Source organism: Pagrus pagrus (genome assembly GCF_965226575.1).
Source record: "Pagrus pagrus genome assembly, chromosome: 19".
NCBI classification, from domain to species: domain Eukaryota; kingdom Metazoa; phylum Chordata; class Actinopteri; order Spariformes; family Sparidae; genus Pagrus; species Pagrus pagrus.
The window spans coordinates 25,206,995-25,223,965 of record NC_140203.1 but is presented as its reverse complement, the minus strand read 5'-3'; the positions used below and the strand labels follow the sequence as shown (position 1 = coordinate 25,223,965).

At 39.8% G+C, this 16,971-nt stretch overlaps 1 protein-coding gene across 1 annotated transcript in view; it reads left to right on the top strand.

Annotated features, from left to right (window-relative positions):
* The first annotated feature begins 8,215 nt into the window (after nucleotides 1-8,215).
* The window catches only part of LOC311274895 (LIM/homeobox protein LMX-1.2-like), a 54,905-nt gene continuing 46,149 nt past the window's right edge, over nucleotides 8,216-16,971 (top strand). The window contains exons 1-2 of the mRNA XM_084382892.1: nucleotides 8,216-8,489; nucleotides 10,099-10,285. Of these exons, the coding sequence (XP_084239018.1) occupies nucleotides 8,423-8,489; nucleotides 10,099-10,285 (254 nt within the window). The 5' untranslated portion in view covers nucleotides 8,216-8,422. The remainder of the gene's footprint in view (nucleotides 8,490-10,098; nucleotides 10,286-16,971) is intronic.

Genomic DNA, 16,971 nt, shown 5'->3' with positions numbered 1-16,971 from the left:
ATCTGTCATTTTTCAAACATTAGTATCTTTACTAGTTTTCACTTTCTTGCAACCAAATGTTGACTCTGTGTAGTATTAATATAGTTCTGTCACATCTAGAAGTTATTCGGTCCGGCATAAAGAAAACTTGAGTGCCACAGTTCTTTATAGCTTCAGAGTATATATAGATATAGTAAATATATACTATATAGTAAATATAGCTTCAGAGCTAAAAAACACTTCTGAGGATATTTTGGCTGCAGATTTCCTCAAGAATTATTGAATTTCCTCCTTTTTTATGTGAAAGTGTGTACACAGTAATTGCTGACATTTTATGTGTGTGTGTGTGTGTGTGTATATATATACATATATACAAATATATATATATAAGTATAACACACACATTTTTTTGAAAGTGGCACATTTTTCATATTTTTCACTGGCTTTAATATTCCATTTGTTGGTTTAATTTCAATGGTAGATGTTTGTACTCTGTTGACCTTATGTTTTCTTGGTGATACTTATTGAGCCTGTTTTTCATTGGGTTCATTGGGAAATCCCAAAAATTCTGAATTCTAGGTGAGTTGGCATGGAATGATGCATACACTAATGAACATTTTTGATCCATAAGTTCAACTTCACTGCTTCAACCTTTCCGGCCATTATCAACACCATAGCTCAAGAGTAGAAGGGGAGATTTTAACCGTACAGTATTTCACATTTGGTCAGATACTGAACTGGTGACACTAACCTTGGGTGTCTACCTTCAAACTGTGCTGACTGTAGAGCTCTTCTGTGCTGCCGGGTTAAAGATGTGTGTGAAGCATCCACATATTACAATTTGTATCTTCTTTGCAGCAACTGTCATATTTGTAGGATTGTAGTCAAACGTAAGCTCATCTGTTTTGTTCAGGTGTGATGAAGCTCTCTATTGGTCTGCGTTACTCCACTGTAAAAATAGTCAGCAACAAATAATATCTTCAAGTCCTTCAATGTCATCAACGCATACATGAGTGCAACTGGACTGGTTGGAGAAGGCAGTTGACCAAGAGGCAGTAATTGTAGGTAATTACTATTTTCACCTTCATCTGCTGAGGACGGAGTTTCTCACTGTAATTCTCAGTTTAACATACCAATATGATTAAGTGACTTCACAACTAGTTTGTAACAAATTGTCATCCAATATGTAACTTAACACAAGTGTGACATGGAAACTTGAAGCCTCCAGCACACATACACTAAGAAGGAGACAGAGGTAGCAAGTGTGCTTTAACCTTCAGAGACTTGCCTGACTCTCCTGTATTCAGTAGTATTATTTATTATTATCCTCACCGTTTTTCAATGAAAAACAGATGTAATGGTATGTTTCACCATGTAGTGTCCGAAAAAGTTCACAGAGCAGCTGTTACAGCAGTTCTTAAATAGAGGACACTGAATCTAAAGTGACTTTTTTCAGAGAAATATATTATCCATTGAACAACAGCAGTATTTTGGCTACAGCCATCACCCGTTGGCCCAGTGGAAGAGACTACGTGAGTGTCCTGGATGAATAAATGCTGCAGAATGTGATGCTGTATTGATGTTCAAAGTGGAGCCCCTGAATGCCTGACAAGATGTAGTACCAGTGAAAAGCTGACAAAATCTACTTTACATGAGTTTTTTTAACTAGTTAATTTCATTTTTGCCTTTAGATCAGAAATATCTTGTGCAGAAAGTTCATCTTTTTGCCCGATGCTTTTATCAGGTAAGAATCTGAGTTCAACTGAGAAGACCTTTGCTCAACTTGCAGACCTTTCATCGAGTGCCACCGTTAGGACATATTACAGTAGTAGAAGGGTCTTAGGATAACAAAATTGTCAGTAGATTTGAATAATTCAACAATGTGGTGGATGTAAAATTGTTCCCTTTAAAGTAAATTTTAGGACTTTTCTGTGTCCCATTTAAGGTTCAAAGCCCAGTTTCAAAGTGAGCCTCAGAGCCAGCGTACGCCTCACAGTGTGGTTATCCTCCTTTGCCTTTAATCTGTACATGTTGAAGGTTCTGAGAGCTGTTGGTGGTTTATTTCTCCTGCAGTGTTTTATCTGTGTGTGTGTGTGTGTGTGTGTGTGTGTGTGTGTGTGTGTGTGTGTGTGTGTGTTCACTCACAAACATGAGTCAATTAGCTCTCCAACAAACAAAGTGCTCGTGTCAGACAGTGAAGTGGCTGATAGACATCTGGAGCTGCATCACTACACCACCAGAGATGGCACAAGTGGAAAAACTCAATGTACATTTGACCGTATTGATCATATGCTCTGCACACAAGAAAGGGTTGGTCTTGTTCCAAATATAAGAGGCAGCTGTTTGGTCCATCTGAGTAGTTTTATTCACATACCTTCAGTGTATACTGCTTCACAAATGCTCCTTCTGAAAAACACTTTGACGATCAGGCCATTTTCTTCAGTTTCACCTCAGTTGGCTTTAACTGCTGCATCATTTTTTGCTGTAACATTTGAGAGTATATACTGTTGCTGCCTTGTAATTCTTGGACTTCTTGCTACTTTTCCTGTTGGCCAAGGTTATCATACTTGGCTCTGTGTTCGGTGTCAAAGTGCTACCATAAATTGTATTCCTTTGGCGCTGCCACTGCATGGTTACTAAGAAGGCGTACTGCCTTGTCTCCATGAAGCACAAATACATTTTCACGTTCCCATCTCTCATTAAATCACCTTCGCTCTGCGTCAGCGTTTCTTTTCGTAGACATTTTTACTGCTTCTAGTTAGACTAGAGTGCTACTGCTAGAAACAGCTATGTGATTTTGACATGCAATCGAGCATATACTGACTTCTAGCAGCTAGATGTCTTCAATGGACAGATAACAAAATCAGGATGCATTCTGGGACACATAGTTTATGGACACCACACCTCTGTAACGCAGTATAGAATTGTATTGCACTTTACAAACTCTTGCGGGTCACATAAAATGAGGTGCTGGGCAGAGTTTGACACTCGTCCTACAGTACTGAGATGAGTGTGAATGAAATGGACTGTCATCATGTGTAATTAACATGTCAGCAATTACTGTAAGATGAGGGCCTGTGTTGGGCTGATGATTAATGGAGCACTGACTTGTTTTCACATTAATGCACAGGCAGACGGGCCTGAGGGAGCGCAGACAGGCTGTGGAGTGATGAAAGCTTGTGCGGAGCGTGAGGTCAGCTACAAGGCTGGGCTTTTTCTGTCTTTAGTGGTTATTGTGCAGAAGTTATTTCTAGATTATTTAGATATTATTCAATTGTTATTTTCGAAAGCTTATTTTTTTAGTTATGTAATTGTATTCTTACCATTTCACTTTGTTGAATATCACTTTAGAGGTGAAGATATGGTATATATAAAACATAATACGAATTCTGCATCAAAACCACTGGACTTATTTCTATGTTTTGTTGAGTTGTGTACTGACATTATCCCAAATCTTTCAAACAATGTTCATAAATCCACATTTACTCAAGGTTACGTCTCCTGTAGCTGTAACTTCCAGAAGAGTGATGAAGAATCACACAAAACTCAACATGAATAAAATGAAAACAATTCCTTGTTTGTGAACTTTTGTGCTTCAGTCATGGATTTTCATCATTGATGGTGTGTTCAGTAACTTTCATGAGAGCAGGATCACTTGTGTTTATTCACTCCAAACAGCCTGATTATTTCACGTTACATTAGCTGTAAGGTAGCAAACAATGTGAAGGTGTGTGTGTGTCTGAATTCAGTGAAGCTCCAGAAATGTTTTGCAGTGTACAAAACTTCAGATGACTTTACAAAGACAGCGGGGAGGACATAATGGCAGAATTTTCATTTTTGAGTTAACTTATCCTTTAAAGCAGAGAAAGAGAGTATTGATGCTAAATAAATTTAATAGATATTATATCATAATAAAATAATAATAATCCAACAATAACTGCTTATTTCAACAAATCATCAGCCACTGTCTGAGCTGAATCACCATATGACTGATGCTGAACTGGTAATAGTTCAGTAGACTTCACAGACCACCAGCACAACATGTCGCTTCTGTTCATTTTTAATGAAGAACATTCACCTTCTACACATGTAAACCTAACTACAGCAGTCTGCTGCACAAAGCTACCCAGAGTGCTTTGTGGTGGTGCCACCACAACTGCTTTAAGAGGATGCCTAATTTTCCACGATCCTTTCCATTGCTCAGATACATCACTCAGACAGCGTTATAAAAACATGTAGCAGCCAGCTGCTGCTGATTTCCTAACAAACTGTTTTACAGCTCTCTCTGACATAAGCCGCTTGTTAAAATCACACAAATGATGGAAGTCAATGTGTGGGGCACATGTCATCAAAGAGTCCTCACTCTACTCTGACTTCTTATCCTGGTCTATAAATGTGTTACATTACATTTACAGGCAGTGAGTGCATCTGATGGTTAGCATCAAACCTCCTCTTGTCTGCTGGTTTATACAGCAGCTGCTGGCAAATCAGCAGAATGAGCTGTTAGGAGTGCATTAATCAGGCTTCACTCAGAACTAGCACGGCACCATGGTCTGATGAAGCCACTATAGGCCCTGGGGCAAGAATGAGCTGTGAACGTCTCGTGACCTCCACATAAATATGTAGATCAAGTGCTGATGAAGTGGATTTCTGTAAAACTGCTTTATCACAAGCATAATTCACTCCAAGTTTCATCATGTTTATCATGTATTCATATACATATATATATATACAGTGTTCAGTAAGGAAAACTCAAATCAATAGTGCACTGTCAGTGAGTGCTTGTGGAGATGAAGCAGAGTGAAGAGTGAATGTTGCAGTCATACAGCTGAGTGGGTGATGAGAGACAGCCTGAAAAAAAGCCTGTTTTTAATGTCACATTTTAAAGGAGCATTCCTTTAAACTCCTGTAGTTTTGTTGAAGAAATGTTTATCAGAAGAAAAAGATCTTCACTGACTGATTCATATGTGGCGGACCCTGCCACCTTTCTAGCTTCTAACAGTGTTCTGGGACCTTATCTTCCTCTGAGAACAGCTTGTTTATTCACTAATGGAAAAATACATGTTTATGAGTTTGTATTATTACCTCATTAATATTCAATATTACAATTCTGAGTTTGAATTTCTTCTTCAAAACTACATAGTGCTCCTTTAATTCCATCTTCATTTGAAAAGCGTTAGGCCATATTAAAATATTTTGTATGTACACAAAGCCAATAAAATATACAGGTGTTAATTGGCATTGCCCTTTAGCTTAACTCAGCCCTAAATATATAAGATATAATGTGATGTATGTAATTCCAGTCTGACATCCTTTTGTACTATTGAACTGCATTTCAGCTGGCCTGGTTCTCTCGTCCTGGTACCGGCTCTGCATAGTGAGCTGCAGGGGAGGATCGTTGGTGAGGTTCAGTTTTGGCCCACAGGGCGTCAGGGTTGGCCACTGTATGGAGGTGGACACAGTCACCTTTTAACAAAATAGGAATGAATTGGTTTGGTTTTCAATATGCCCACATATACATACTCGTACACTGTTCAGGGCAACTGAATACATTAAATTAATTGTAATAATCACCTACTTCTTCAGATGGAAACATGACTGTGGCGAACATCTTGACTTCAACTTTCAAACAACAGCTTTTGGCTTAAAAGCCGTTGATATTTTCCAGCACACATTAATTCATTTATAGCATCACTGATGTTGAAGTGGTAATTGACGTGTGACAGATAACACCGCTAATGAATGTGTTGTCTGTGAAGTGTCCGGTCCGGTTCAGATCAGTGTGTAGTGACTGTAACATGGCTCATCAGCTGACAACACATTTATCAACACATTATACATTATAAATCACTGCTGACAGCACACGTGTGATCTGTTTTCAGTTTTTTCGTTTCATGATGTGATATTGTCAAATAAAAAAATGTACCAAAAATCGACTTCTGAAATCTGTTTTTTATTTTATTTTATTTTGTTTTCATTAGGCTAATTGTGTTCGAGAATCTTTGGCACTTCATTGAGAAACTTACAAGACTCACAGGTGCAGACAGGTGCAGACAGGTGCAGACAGGTGTGGTTCGCTCAGTTAGTCTAGATCGCAGTTGTGTCCTGTGTGTCGGAGCCAGCAGGTTCACAGTCGGTCCATCAGTCCTCAACAGGCTCCGAGATGAAGGACGCCGTGTCAGTGGTGATTGGACGTCACTGCCACCTGAGCGCGCGCTTCTTTCACTATATCAGCTTATTAATAAAAGCCTCCTCGCGCTCCTCATACATCACGAGGACGTGTCTGCAGCTCAGTGAGAGCAGCAGAACAAAAGAGCAGACAGCTGATGACTCAGGCGGTTATTGCTTTCACACAGCTGATGTGAGGCCCGCAGTGGAGCGCTGGGCACTGTGCTGTGTCTGCGGCTGATGCTCAGCAGTGCACCGTGCACCGTGCACCGTGTTGTGTATTGTGGAAGATGACTAGAGCAAAGTGTCCTTCAACTGTGCTGCTCGTTCTGTGCATTTAAAATGAGGCTGCACGTGCACAGATTTCATCTCGGACCTATGGGTGAGCTCACATCACTTCATACTGTTCAGATCCACAGCACCAACATCAGACACGGAACACGTGGCGCTGTAGAATATTTCCATATGATATCATAGTACAACCATCACATATCCTGAGTAACTCAGCACACAGTGTAACCTCGCTGACATGTGTTCAGCCTCATGCTGTACACACAGTGGACAGACAGGCCCCCAGCACACCCAGCAGCACCCCTGAGAAAGTTCTCACCCAACCCGAGCCCATCCTAACCCGATGTTCTGTGTTCATTCAGAATTTTAATATGTAAAAAATATAATTGATGACGCTTCATGATAAGGGTACAGATATGGATATTAACGCAGGATGCATCGTGACTTCCTGTTGCTCACCATTAACAGATGATTAGGATGACTGCAGTGATTACCTCAGGCTGAACAGATCGTCGGGTAAAGAACATTAATTCACATTTAACCTCCACGTCACACATTTATTGAGACGTGACCATATTGTGTGGATTACAGTCTCAGAACTTAGTTTCAGATTCATGTATTTGCTCTGACTCTGAAAGCAGAGTTGCTCTATGATGCAGATTTTTTATTATTATTATTATTATTATTATTTTTTTTTTTTTAAAAACGAAAATTAAACTGTTATCAGATACCAGGGGCACATTAAGAGAAATGTTAAGGATGCGGCCAGAGGGTGGCATGGAGACCAAGCCCCGAATGAACATTAACTCAATAATATTACTGTGACACCTGAGCACCTTAGAAATTAATTAATTAATTTCTTATTTAGCCTAAAATATGGCCAGAACAACATAACTGCAGGAGCTCACCTCCGCCTGCATTTACAGAGTTTGCAACCAACCACAGCTCTTCAGATAATTAGATTGCCCATCACCGCTGCCCTGTGGATCCGCCCCTGACGCAAACATTTATGTTAGATATAAATACAGTCACACAATGAACCGTTATGTAACTGAAATCCAGCGGACTGATACAAATCTATAAATGTATAGTGACTTCCTAAACTGATTATCTATCAACTGTGAACGAATCAACGATGGTAAATTCATCATGTGTTACTGGTGAGCGTTGAATCATCGTGAGTCAGCATTAACAATGATTCATTGAGTATGTGCCCTTATTATAAAGTGTGGTTGAAATGTAAATTCTATCATTAACAACACATCAGGTTAGATCAGGATCAGGATTGGTGCTTCCAGCAATAAACTGGAGGAAAAGATTTTTTTTTTCTTTCAAAAAATAGTCAGATTAACACAAATTACATCTAAAAAATATTGTAATCAACCTTTAACATAAACCGTGCGTAGACTTTAAATTGTAAACTCGCCCGAGCTGCTAAAACCCCCAAATGCAAACGATGGAAGGCCTGAGCTGTGTGACTGGGCCATGACAGGTTCAAATACTACACAACAGGTGAGGCTTTTTGATTTGTGTGCAATAAGAGCTCACCTGTATTTGAAACCCACCCAGTGCGGATGTTTGACTCGGTTTCAGACAGCACCCAGCGGGCTGTGAGGACTCCCTGTGCAGCTGCTCGCGGAGGCGGACCCATTAGAACTCCGGGCACCAATACAGCTGCAGAGCGGAGGAGAGCGCTCGGCGGAGGGCAGGGGGAGGGTCTGTCCCCGCTGGTCTCCCTCTTTGAGAGAGGCTCGAGCTCGGGATGGCACATCGAGCTCCAGACAGCTGGACCACTTTCATCCCACACATCTGGATTTACATCAGCTGCAGATCTCTGCTGGACGCTGAACACTTGTGAACGTTTTTATCTGTGCGGAACTCAATCTGCTGATTGTTGTGCTGTGAACTGTCGGGACGGAGAGGTGAGGCGGAGCGGACGGGCCGGGACCTCACGGTGCGTGCGGAGAGGCGCTGCTGTGTAAACATGCTGAACGACATTAAAATAGAAGACCGGCTGCGGACTGACGCGAGCTCTCTGGATGTTCTGATGGGTGAGTGTTGGACTCAAGTATTCTGCCCGAACCCTTCAGCCCATCTGAACACGACTGAACAGTTTTCAGTTTTGTTGAAGAAAAATGTGAACTTGATTCAAACAGGCCTGTTTTATTCTGTTTGGTTTGTTTGTTTGTTTGTTTGTTTGTTTGTTTGTTCTAGTGATGTTTTATCTTTCGGTTAAAGATCTTTAGATTGTTATTTGAACTCATTGCTCTTCCTCTGCTGCAGCACAGCTCAGAAATCTTGCTTTTGTTTATTCAATTAGATGTGATAGTAAACACAGCTCTGTTATATCAGCGCACTATCTCTGTCCTTTTCATGTTGAATTTATGAAACGTATGGATTTTATAAACAGGCCCGACAGCTCAGAGGGAACCACTGCCGGTCAGGACAGAGTTTAGCTCCTGACCCACAAGCCTCTGCGACCAGAACAAAAGCCGCTCTACATCCCGTCAGCCTCAAATCAAACCATATCTCTGTGTTTGAATCCTCTCCACCAGCTCCACTCACCGCAGCTTCCATTCCTGCTATCACTATATTTGCTGGTATATTTTCCTGGTGTGTTTTATAGGAGTTCATCTTTGTGTTTAGTCTGAATTATCCAAACGAGCAAAAATACAGGCCTGAACAATTCCAACTAAATTCTGGTTTTACACCCGCTTGTTTTTACTGACGCATTATAGGCTGTTAATTCACACGTACGACGTGCAGACCTGCACGCTGGCTGTGCTCAGTGTAAATGAAGCTTTGGCCTTTATAGAAACAATCCAACATGTTTGATGTCACCATGGCGATGACGCAGCCGGCCCTGACATACAGACCGCACGGCTGGACATCTCTAACGGCCTTATCTCCGCGCTCGGTCCGCTGTTGTTCGTTTTGTTGACTTATTCACATGTTACACTGAAGCGGACACACAGCAGGCCTGCGATCTAACAACACAACACCTTAAACTCTCGATTCTGGCTTCACGCGCGCATTTTTCCTTCTATGAAACACGAGCCGCAGAAAATGAATCCGTTCAGCTCAGAAACAAAACACAGGCCGAAATATTTCGCCATGTTTCATTTGTCAGGTTTGTTATTTTGTTGACTGCAGTGGTTCCCAAACTTTTTATTTTTGGTAGATAAAATAATGAAAATAATAGTGAAATAGTGAAACCTTTGACTGGTAACAGTTTAATAAAGTGATCGCACTGTGCACCACAGACATCACCAGGACGCTAGTCCTGATGGATCAGCTTCATGCCGTCAGAACCAACATGTTGACGCACTTCACGCACCGCGCTGACGCGCTGCTGTGCTGCTGAGGCTGACGGATATTCCTCCTCATAGTTTCTTGTCCTTGTCATGGCTTTGTTTAGTAGCCTTGCCGCGCCCCCCTAGGGGTCCCACCCCTCACCTTGGGAACCACTGGTTTACAGCATTAAAAAACAGACCATCCGCAGGCCTCAGTGTGGACCGTTTTCATTAAAGGCGACTTTCCGCTGAACAAACGGCCTCCTCGTCCACAATCCTCGGCCAGCAACCTGAAACCTCCAGACTTAATTTGAGGGAAGTGTTCCTCAGGACTCTGATGGTTTCTCTGGTGACCCCTCTCTTCCAGGCGCTGACCCCCCCCCGCAGGCCGTGTGTGAGGGCTGCACGCGGATCATCGCAGACCGCTTCCTGCTGCGGGTGAACGACGCGTCCTGGCACGAGGAGTGCCTGCAGTGCGCCGCGTGCCAGCAGCCGCTCACCGCCACCTGCTTCCTCAGAGACACCAAACTGTACTGCAGGGCCGACTACCACAAGTAAGACTGTGCTCCGACCACTGCGGGCTGCGGCCTGCGGGCCTGCATGGCGGAATGTGTGTTGCGCTGGCGGAAAGACATTTCTGTAGCTGTTAAATATGACATTTAATTACGTGTGAGCCGTAGGGCTCGTTCGTTGGTCATATACAATAGGTCTGTTACACAGCGAGGGTCGGCCGCTGTGTTCAGCCTGCTCTTTATTAACAGAACCTGCTCTTTATTAACAGAACCTACTCTTTATTAACAGAACCTGCTCTTTATTAACAGAACAGGAACAAAACAATTTTAGAATCTAAAGCTTTTCTCAACAGCATTAAAGAAAGGAACAACACAGGGTTAGGGTTCTTCATTAAATAATCAAACGCTCTTTGTTTTCATTTGACTGAATAAACTGAATAAACAAACTGACCTTAAAGGACAACACAATTTATACTGTTTTATTTTGTTTATATGTGGCGGACCCTGCCACCTTTCTAGCTTCAAACAGTGTTCTGGGACCTTAGTTTCCTCTGAGAACAGCTTGTTTATTCACTTATGGAGAAAATACATATTTCTGAGTGTGTATCATTACCTCATTAATTTTGTAAATATTTAAATTCTGAGATTGAATTTCTTCTCCAAAACCACGCAGTGCCCCTTTAAAATGGTGATTATATGATTAAAAAACAATAAATCAATAGATGAATTTGGCATTATTTATTGTAGGTAAATTCTGGACATTTTTTTGTAATTTCAATTGCACACATTAAACCTCTAAAAATCCCTGAGAAGTTTTCTTACCACATACCCAGAGGAGACATGCCACACATAATGGTGTTCTGTGTGACAAAAGACCTGAATTTGATCATCTTGGACAGGTCACTTTCTAATCTGGGATACACATAAAGAAGCCAAATGACCTTACTTTATGCATGCCAAGTTCAATATCAGCATTATGAAAAAGTGTCAAGGAGGTGGAGGAGGTGGAGAGGTATGCAAGGTGAAAAAGATCAACTTGAAATGAATAAAAACCAAACGATCCCAGAATCAAAGGATAGTCAATAACCTTTTTAAGAACTACTGTGGATTGTTTCAGAATTAAAGAGGCGACATGTGTTAAAGAAAATTAGGAAGAAAAATAAAGAATAAAGAAAATATATATTTTTGTTTTGCACAACATGAAAATCAACTTTCCTAAAACAATAATCATTTGTTTTATTTGATAACAATAATTACACAACTAAGAATGTTTGAGAAGAAATAAGTTAACACTTCTAACAGCAGTATTTGTCTCTGGGCCATCATGAGGTCGTCCCTGTATATTAAATATATTGGTAGAATGACTGTGAGTCCAAAATCACCCACATGCTGCCCTGCATCCTCACTCATATTTGACAAAGTGGAACAACCAAAATATATTTGAAAAAAGAAAGACTGAAAACATTCTAATGCATATTTTGTTGCTTAAACAGATCATAAACATAGAATGAAAGAATAAGAAATATTTTCTTATTTATGACAGATTTATGTCCTTAACATTCATCTTATCAGAATCCTATTGCTCGGGTTGATTGTGGCAGATGGCCTGCCCCTTTCTGTGACATCACCCATATGACGTCACGTCTTTTCATCTGCTCTGTGCTGAATGTATAGTTTAAGTCCTGTTGACTAGATTTTGTCAGAACAGGAAATAGTAACCCTGGAACCCAATGTCGCTGCGAGTGTAATTGTCACGACTCTAACACCCCTTTAACGATTTCGCAAAGACGAAGGCAGTCATGGCTGTTTCTCTGTGTGTACACTGTAGTTCACAATTTAAGCTTCCTTTTATTTGAAATGGAAATTAGTTTTATTTAGCTATTTGTATAAATGTGATAAAATAGCCACACCAGGGCACTGAAATAATAATATAATCATGTAGTTTAGCAGTTAAGAGGTTGTCCTAATAATAACAATGATATGTCATGTGAAAATATTTAGTATCAAACGGTGGGAGGAGATGTGTATCATGGGGTCTTCAAAAACATTTAAAAAAAAATTAAAATGTTATGAAAACACAGGAAACAGCATAATATTGTGCGCTTATATACGAGCAGTATGTCACATCAATGACACGCAATCATTTTTGAGTTACAGGTGAGCAAAAAAGACAGAAGACGAAGAATGTGTGAGCAAGACAACACAAGTGTGTAGAAATGTGTTGTGATGGCAGGCTGATGTGTGTGATGTGTGTGATGTGTGTGATGTGGTTGTACTGTGACAGTCCTGTGTGATATGAGCAGTGTTGGTGGAGGGGTACCCTGCAGCTGGGTGGTCTCTCCTGTTGTATTGAGGTTTCCAGACAGCCCGGGCAGCGTGCTGACAGCGGGTCGTCTGACTGTCACATCATCTCTCTGCTGGGTCTCTCTGTGAGCCTGTCTGCTTCTCTTAAAGAGCCTTTGTCCAGTCCCTTAAACACTCAGTGCCATGTGTCACGGCTGCATGCTGGAGGTCTGGTGACCTGCAAGGCGCAACAAGCAACTTCCATAACATTGTACTGCAGCAACATCCCAGTGTACGCTTATAGCCAAATTTCACATTGCAGGCCATTCACAGACTGACCTCATCACCTGTGACTGAGAATCCTTTTCAGAGTGATGATCATTATGTGTGATGCTCCTCACAGTTTGTTGTTATTTAATACCGTCTGATCTTGAAAAATGTTCATTTTCACATTAAAGCTGTCAACAATTCGAGTAAAATCAAGAAATGCACAAATTACAATTATGTATAAATACATTTTTAAATAAAATACAATTTAACAATTAAATAAGGAGAGCAAATTAAAAAAACACAGGTAGACAAAGAGTACATATCATTTAAGAAAAGCCAAGTCTTAATAATGTGTTTTAAAGTCTGATCTTCTCAGGCAGCTCATGGGTTGACAGGCCCTGCTCGCCAATTCTTAGTCTCGACCTAATGTCAGCTGCTGTTGCTCCCTGGAGAGAGGCACTGTGAATGTGCATAAAGTCACATCCTTTGGACTGTCGTGGAAAATCGTACAAGTCCTTCACAAAGACATCCACAGTCCAGCAATATTAAACAACTTCAACATATCGTCCACAGGCCTGTATAGACAACAGAGAGAGACGGGGAAGGTCTCATTTTTCACATTAAATTACACATATGACCAATAAAAAAGTGATTCATACATGTAAATTGCTACAAATTGTAACATAGAGCCCCTTTAATAATTAGGGGTCCTACATATTTAAATAGGATTTGACCTCATTAAATATAAAACAGCATAAACATTATAATATATTTGTTTAATTAATTATTTGTCTAATTTAATTAATTATATTTAATGTATGTATATATATATACATATACATACATATATATATATATACATACATATATATCCCATATGTGTCTAAAAGGTGATCATTAGAATGTTAAAATCTACTGTGAAATGTGCAGACAACACATGATGTCACACTGAACCAATTACCACTGGAATTAAAAATAGATCAAATATAGATGATGACAGTGAACTGATTATTTTATATTTAAAACAAAATTGGACCAATAACGGTCATTATACAAGAGAATAGCAACAACAACACTTCTGAATCTGTAGTTCAGAAATGTCTAAAATGCTCTTTTTGGATTCACATGGCATTTATCTCATCACTTCTTTAACTTACTTTTCTGTCTTGATCAAAGCAAAATGACTGGTAATGTTTAATGTTAGGCTCCTTGTAATAAGTAAGTATTATTTAATAGGTAATAAGGCTCCATAAATAAGACTATGTAAGTGTTACAAACGTGTTTATTGTTAGATTATGAGCACTTTTAATAAACATGTTAACAGTTTATGCTGAGGAGCATTAATAGATACCTTATGAGTTTCTTATAATTGTTGATAACAGCATCACAGTCATATTTACTGAGTTTAACTAACTTACCTATTATGTCGTTGTTAAAGCTTCACCAAGCTTTTTTGTTGTGTTAAATGCCTATGGTATAATGCATTTATTAACATTTAACTATATACTGAAGGATAACGTTGTGCAATTTAAACAGTCCCTGTAATAATGTTCTGATAAGATTAGAATTGCCATTTAAGAGATACAACGGCAAATAAGTTCCTATTAGAAAAAAGATACAATTAATAAAGTCATATAAATACATTAGTGCGTGACAGAGACATGTCTTTAGTTAGATTTATATGAGAACTATTTAAAATCATCAGGGTGATACGAAAGACATGCAAAAGGTATCACTAATACACATATGGAACTTGTTAAATTAATCACTGTATAAATGAAATACAATAAATGAGCCAGTGTGAAGGTGTAGAAGAGATGTGTACTGCTTGCTCTCACTGTCAACCTCATTCATAAAATAGGTGTGAACAATGGATTTGAAGGGTATTAAAGCATTATAATCTTTCTCCTTTTATAATGAGATTTTTAGTTTTTGCCTACATGTGCCAGTGAAAACTGTGATGATAAACACAGAGAGGTGATGCTCAGTAATTTAAATCTAAATCTAAATCATCTGCTCGCAGTAGTTTTACTCAAACAGGAGGAAACAGTGTACTTTTCGGGGACTGTTTTCCTCAGCGGAGTAATCCCCATGTGGCGCTCCAGAGAGTATGTGAAGCAGCAGAATGGTGTTTGTGGGAATGAGTCAAAATAAACTGCAGTGTGTGTGTTCATGGTGAGGAAGGCATTGGTATTAATTATTGTTCTAACATTAACTCAAACATCACTTAACCATGACATGTCATTACTTAAGTACACTGCAGGTATGTGTGTGTGTGTGTGTGTGTGTGTGTGTGTGTGTGTGGCTGCTATTGTCTCATGAGAATATCGTATAGTTTGTCGTTGTGTTTTGGGAAATGCAGCTCACATTATTTGAGTGTAGATCGTGAAGCAGTTGGATAATTGAATAGATTCTGAAACAGTGCCATTGTTCACTTTTTGTTTTTTCTCTTTGCCCTGTCAGTGTAACTTCTTGATTATTAATTTTTAAACCAGGCGGCATATGGGATATTTCATTGTAAAACTGAGCAGGCTTACTTTACTAGAAACCAGAGGAGCTGGTGTCTTCAGCATTAATCAGAGCAGAGACCCCTGCAGGTGAGGATCCAGGAGTAAATCCTGGACCTAGACACAGCGGGCTGTCCACGACTCTAAATACACACCATGCCCCTGGGAGCAGGGGGCAAAGAAAAGAGGAGGGGGGTGTACACGGAACAACACGGGAACCAGCAGGAGCTCCTTAAAGCCCTGTTCTGTTTGGATACCACAGCTGACCAACAGCCGAGCTCAGCGCTAGAAAAACAAGCCTTCATGAAAACTTTACAGATTAGGTTTCATCGCCTCTCCAGACTCTTGCCCCAGCAGCCACAGGTTGTCCTCCTCCCACAGTCTCCAACATCGACTAACTACAGTGATTTATGCCACTGGTCCCCTGACCCCACCTTGACTTCAAACAGAGGCAACATGAGACAGTCGGTGGACATGGTGTACAGGGAGCTGTGGAGGGACAGTTTTCAGGATACAGCTATCTGAGGAACACTTCAGCCTTTAAGGACTCAGTTCAACTTTACATTTCATTAGTAGCAGCTTTCAATTTGATCTTGTGACAACACTGTACTTATGGTCTAGTGGGTTAAGGCAAAAAAACCCTACATTGTTAGGGTTAGGAAAATATTTTGTTTTGGCTTAAAATATCTGTTTTGGTCACCGCAAACATGACTAGAAATTGTGCTCAGGTCTTCTTAAAAATATCCAGTGATGTGACGCTTACAAATGCTGCAGTTTTGTTGAAACACAGTCCTGATTGGTGGTCACTGGCTTGGCGGTTGCTTGGCAGAGTTCCTGGATAGCTTAACACCACCATCCACCATCCCCTCTACCTCCTGATGTGAAAGTCAGATCATACGCATGTAATATGAACATGATGTTACACATGTTGTAAAAATGTTGAGATGGCATGTTTGACACGTGCAAATTTGAACATATCAATGGTTTGCAGAAAAATTGCCAGCATTTTATTCTGGTGATTGGCTGAACTGTTAATGCACAACAAGAGATCTTAACAGTGGAAAAATACAAGCCTGAATATTTTCATTTATGGACTGTAGATTATAATGGGAGGAGGCCAGAATGAAGTCTGAATGAAAAAAATATTCACATTCACAAACTGAATGGCTCTTCAGCCATTTTACATGCAACAGTCCTGAACTTCAGATCCTCCATTTCGTGTCTCCTGTTAGGTTGCACACTGTCTCAATATCAGATCATGAGTGAAAAATAACTGCTGTGCATGTGATTGAAATGTTGAACACTTAAGGGTAACACTATAATAACTATCATTAGTAAATGACACATTTATAGTTAATTAAACTTTAGTTACTAGTTATTTGACTGTTAACAGACAACAAATAATTTATAAACCATTTATTAAGAAAGGATTTATTATAAAATTGCAGCCGATGTTTATAAGCCTGGTTTATAAAGCGTTTCATTGTTTGTTAAGAGTGAAATAACTATGAACTAAAGTTTAAATAATTATTAATTTAAAATGTATCAATGGTGGTTATTATAAAGTGTTCAGTCATAAATGATGTCATACAAAACAGTATGTTGGACACTGGAGCACATTTCATTGCTACTGCACACATTTGATCCCTTTACATACAGTCAGTTTCC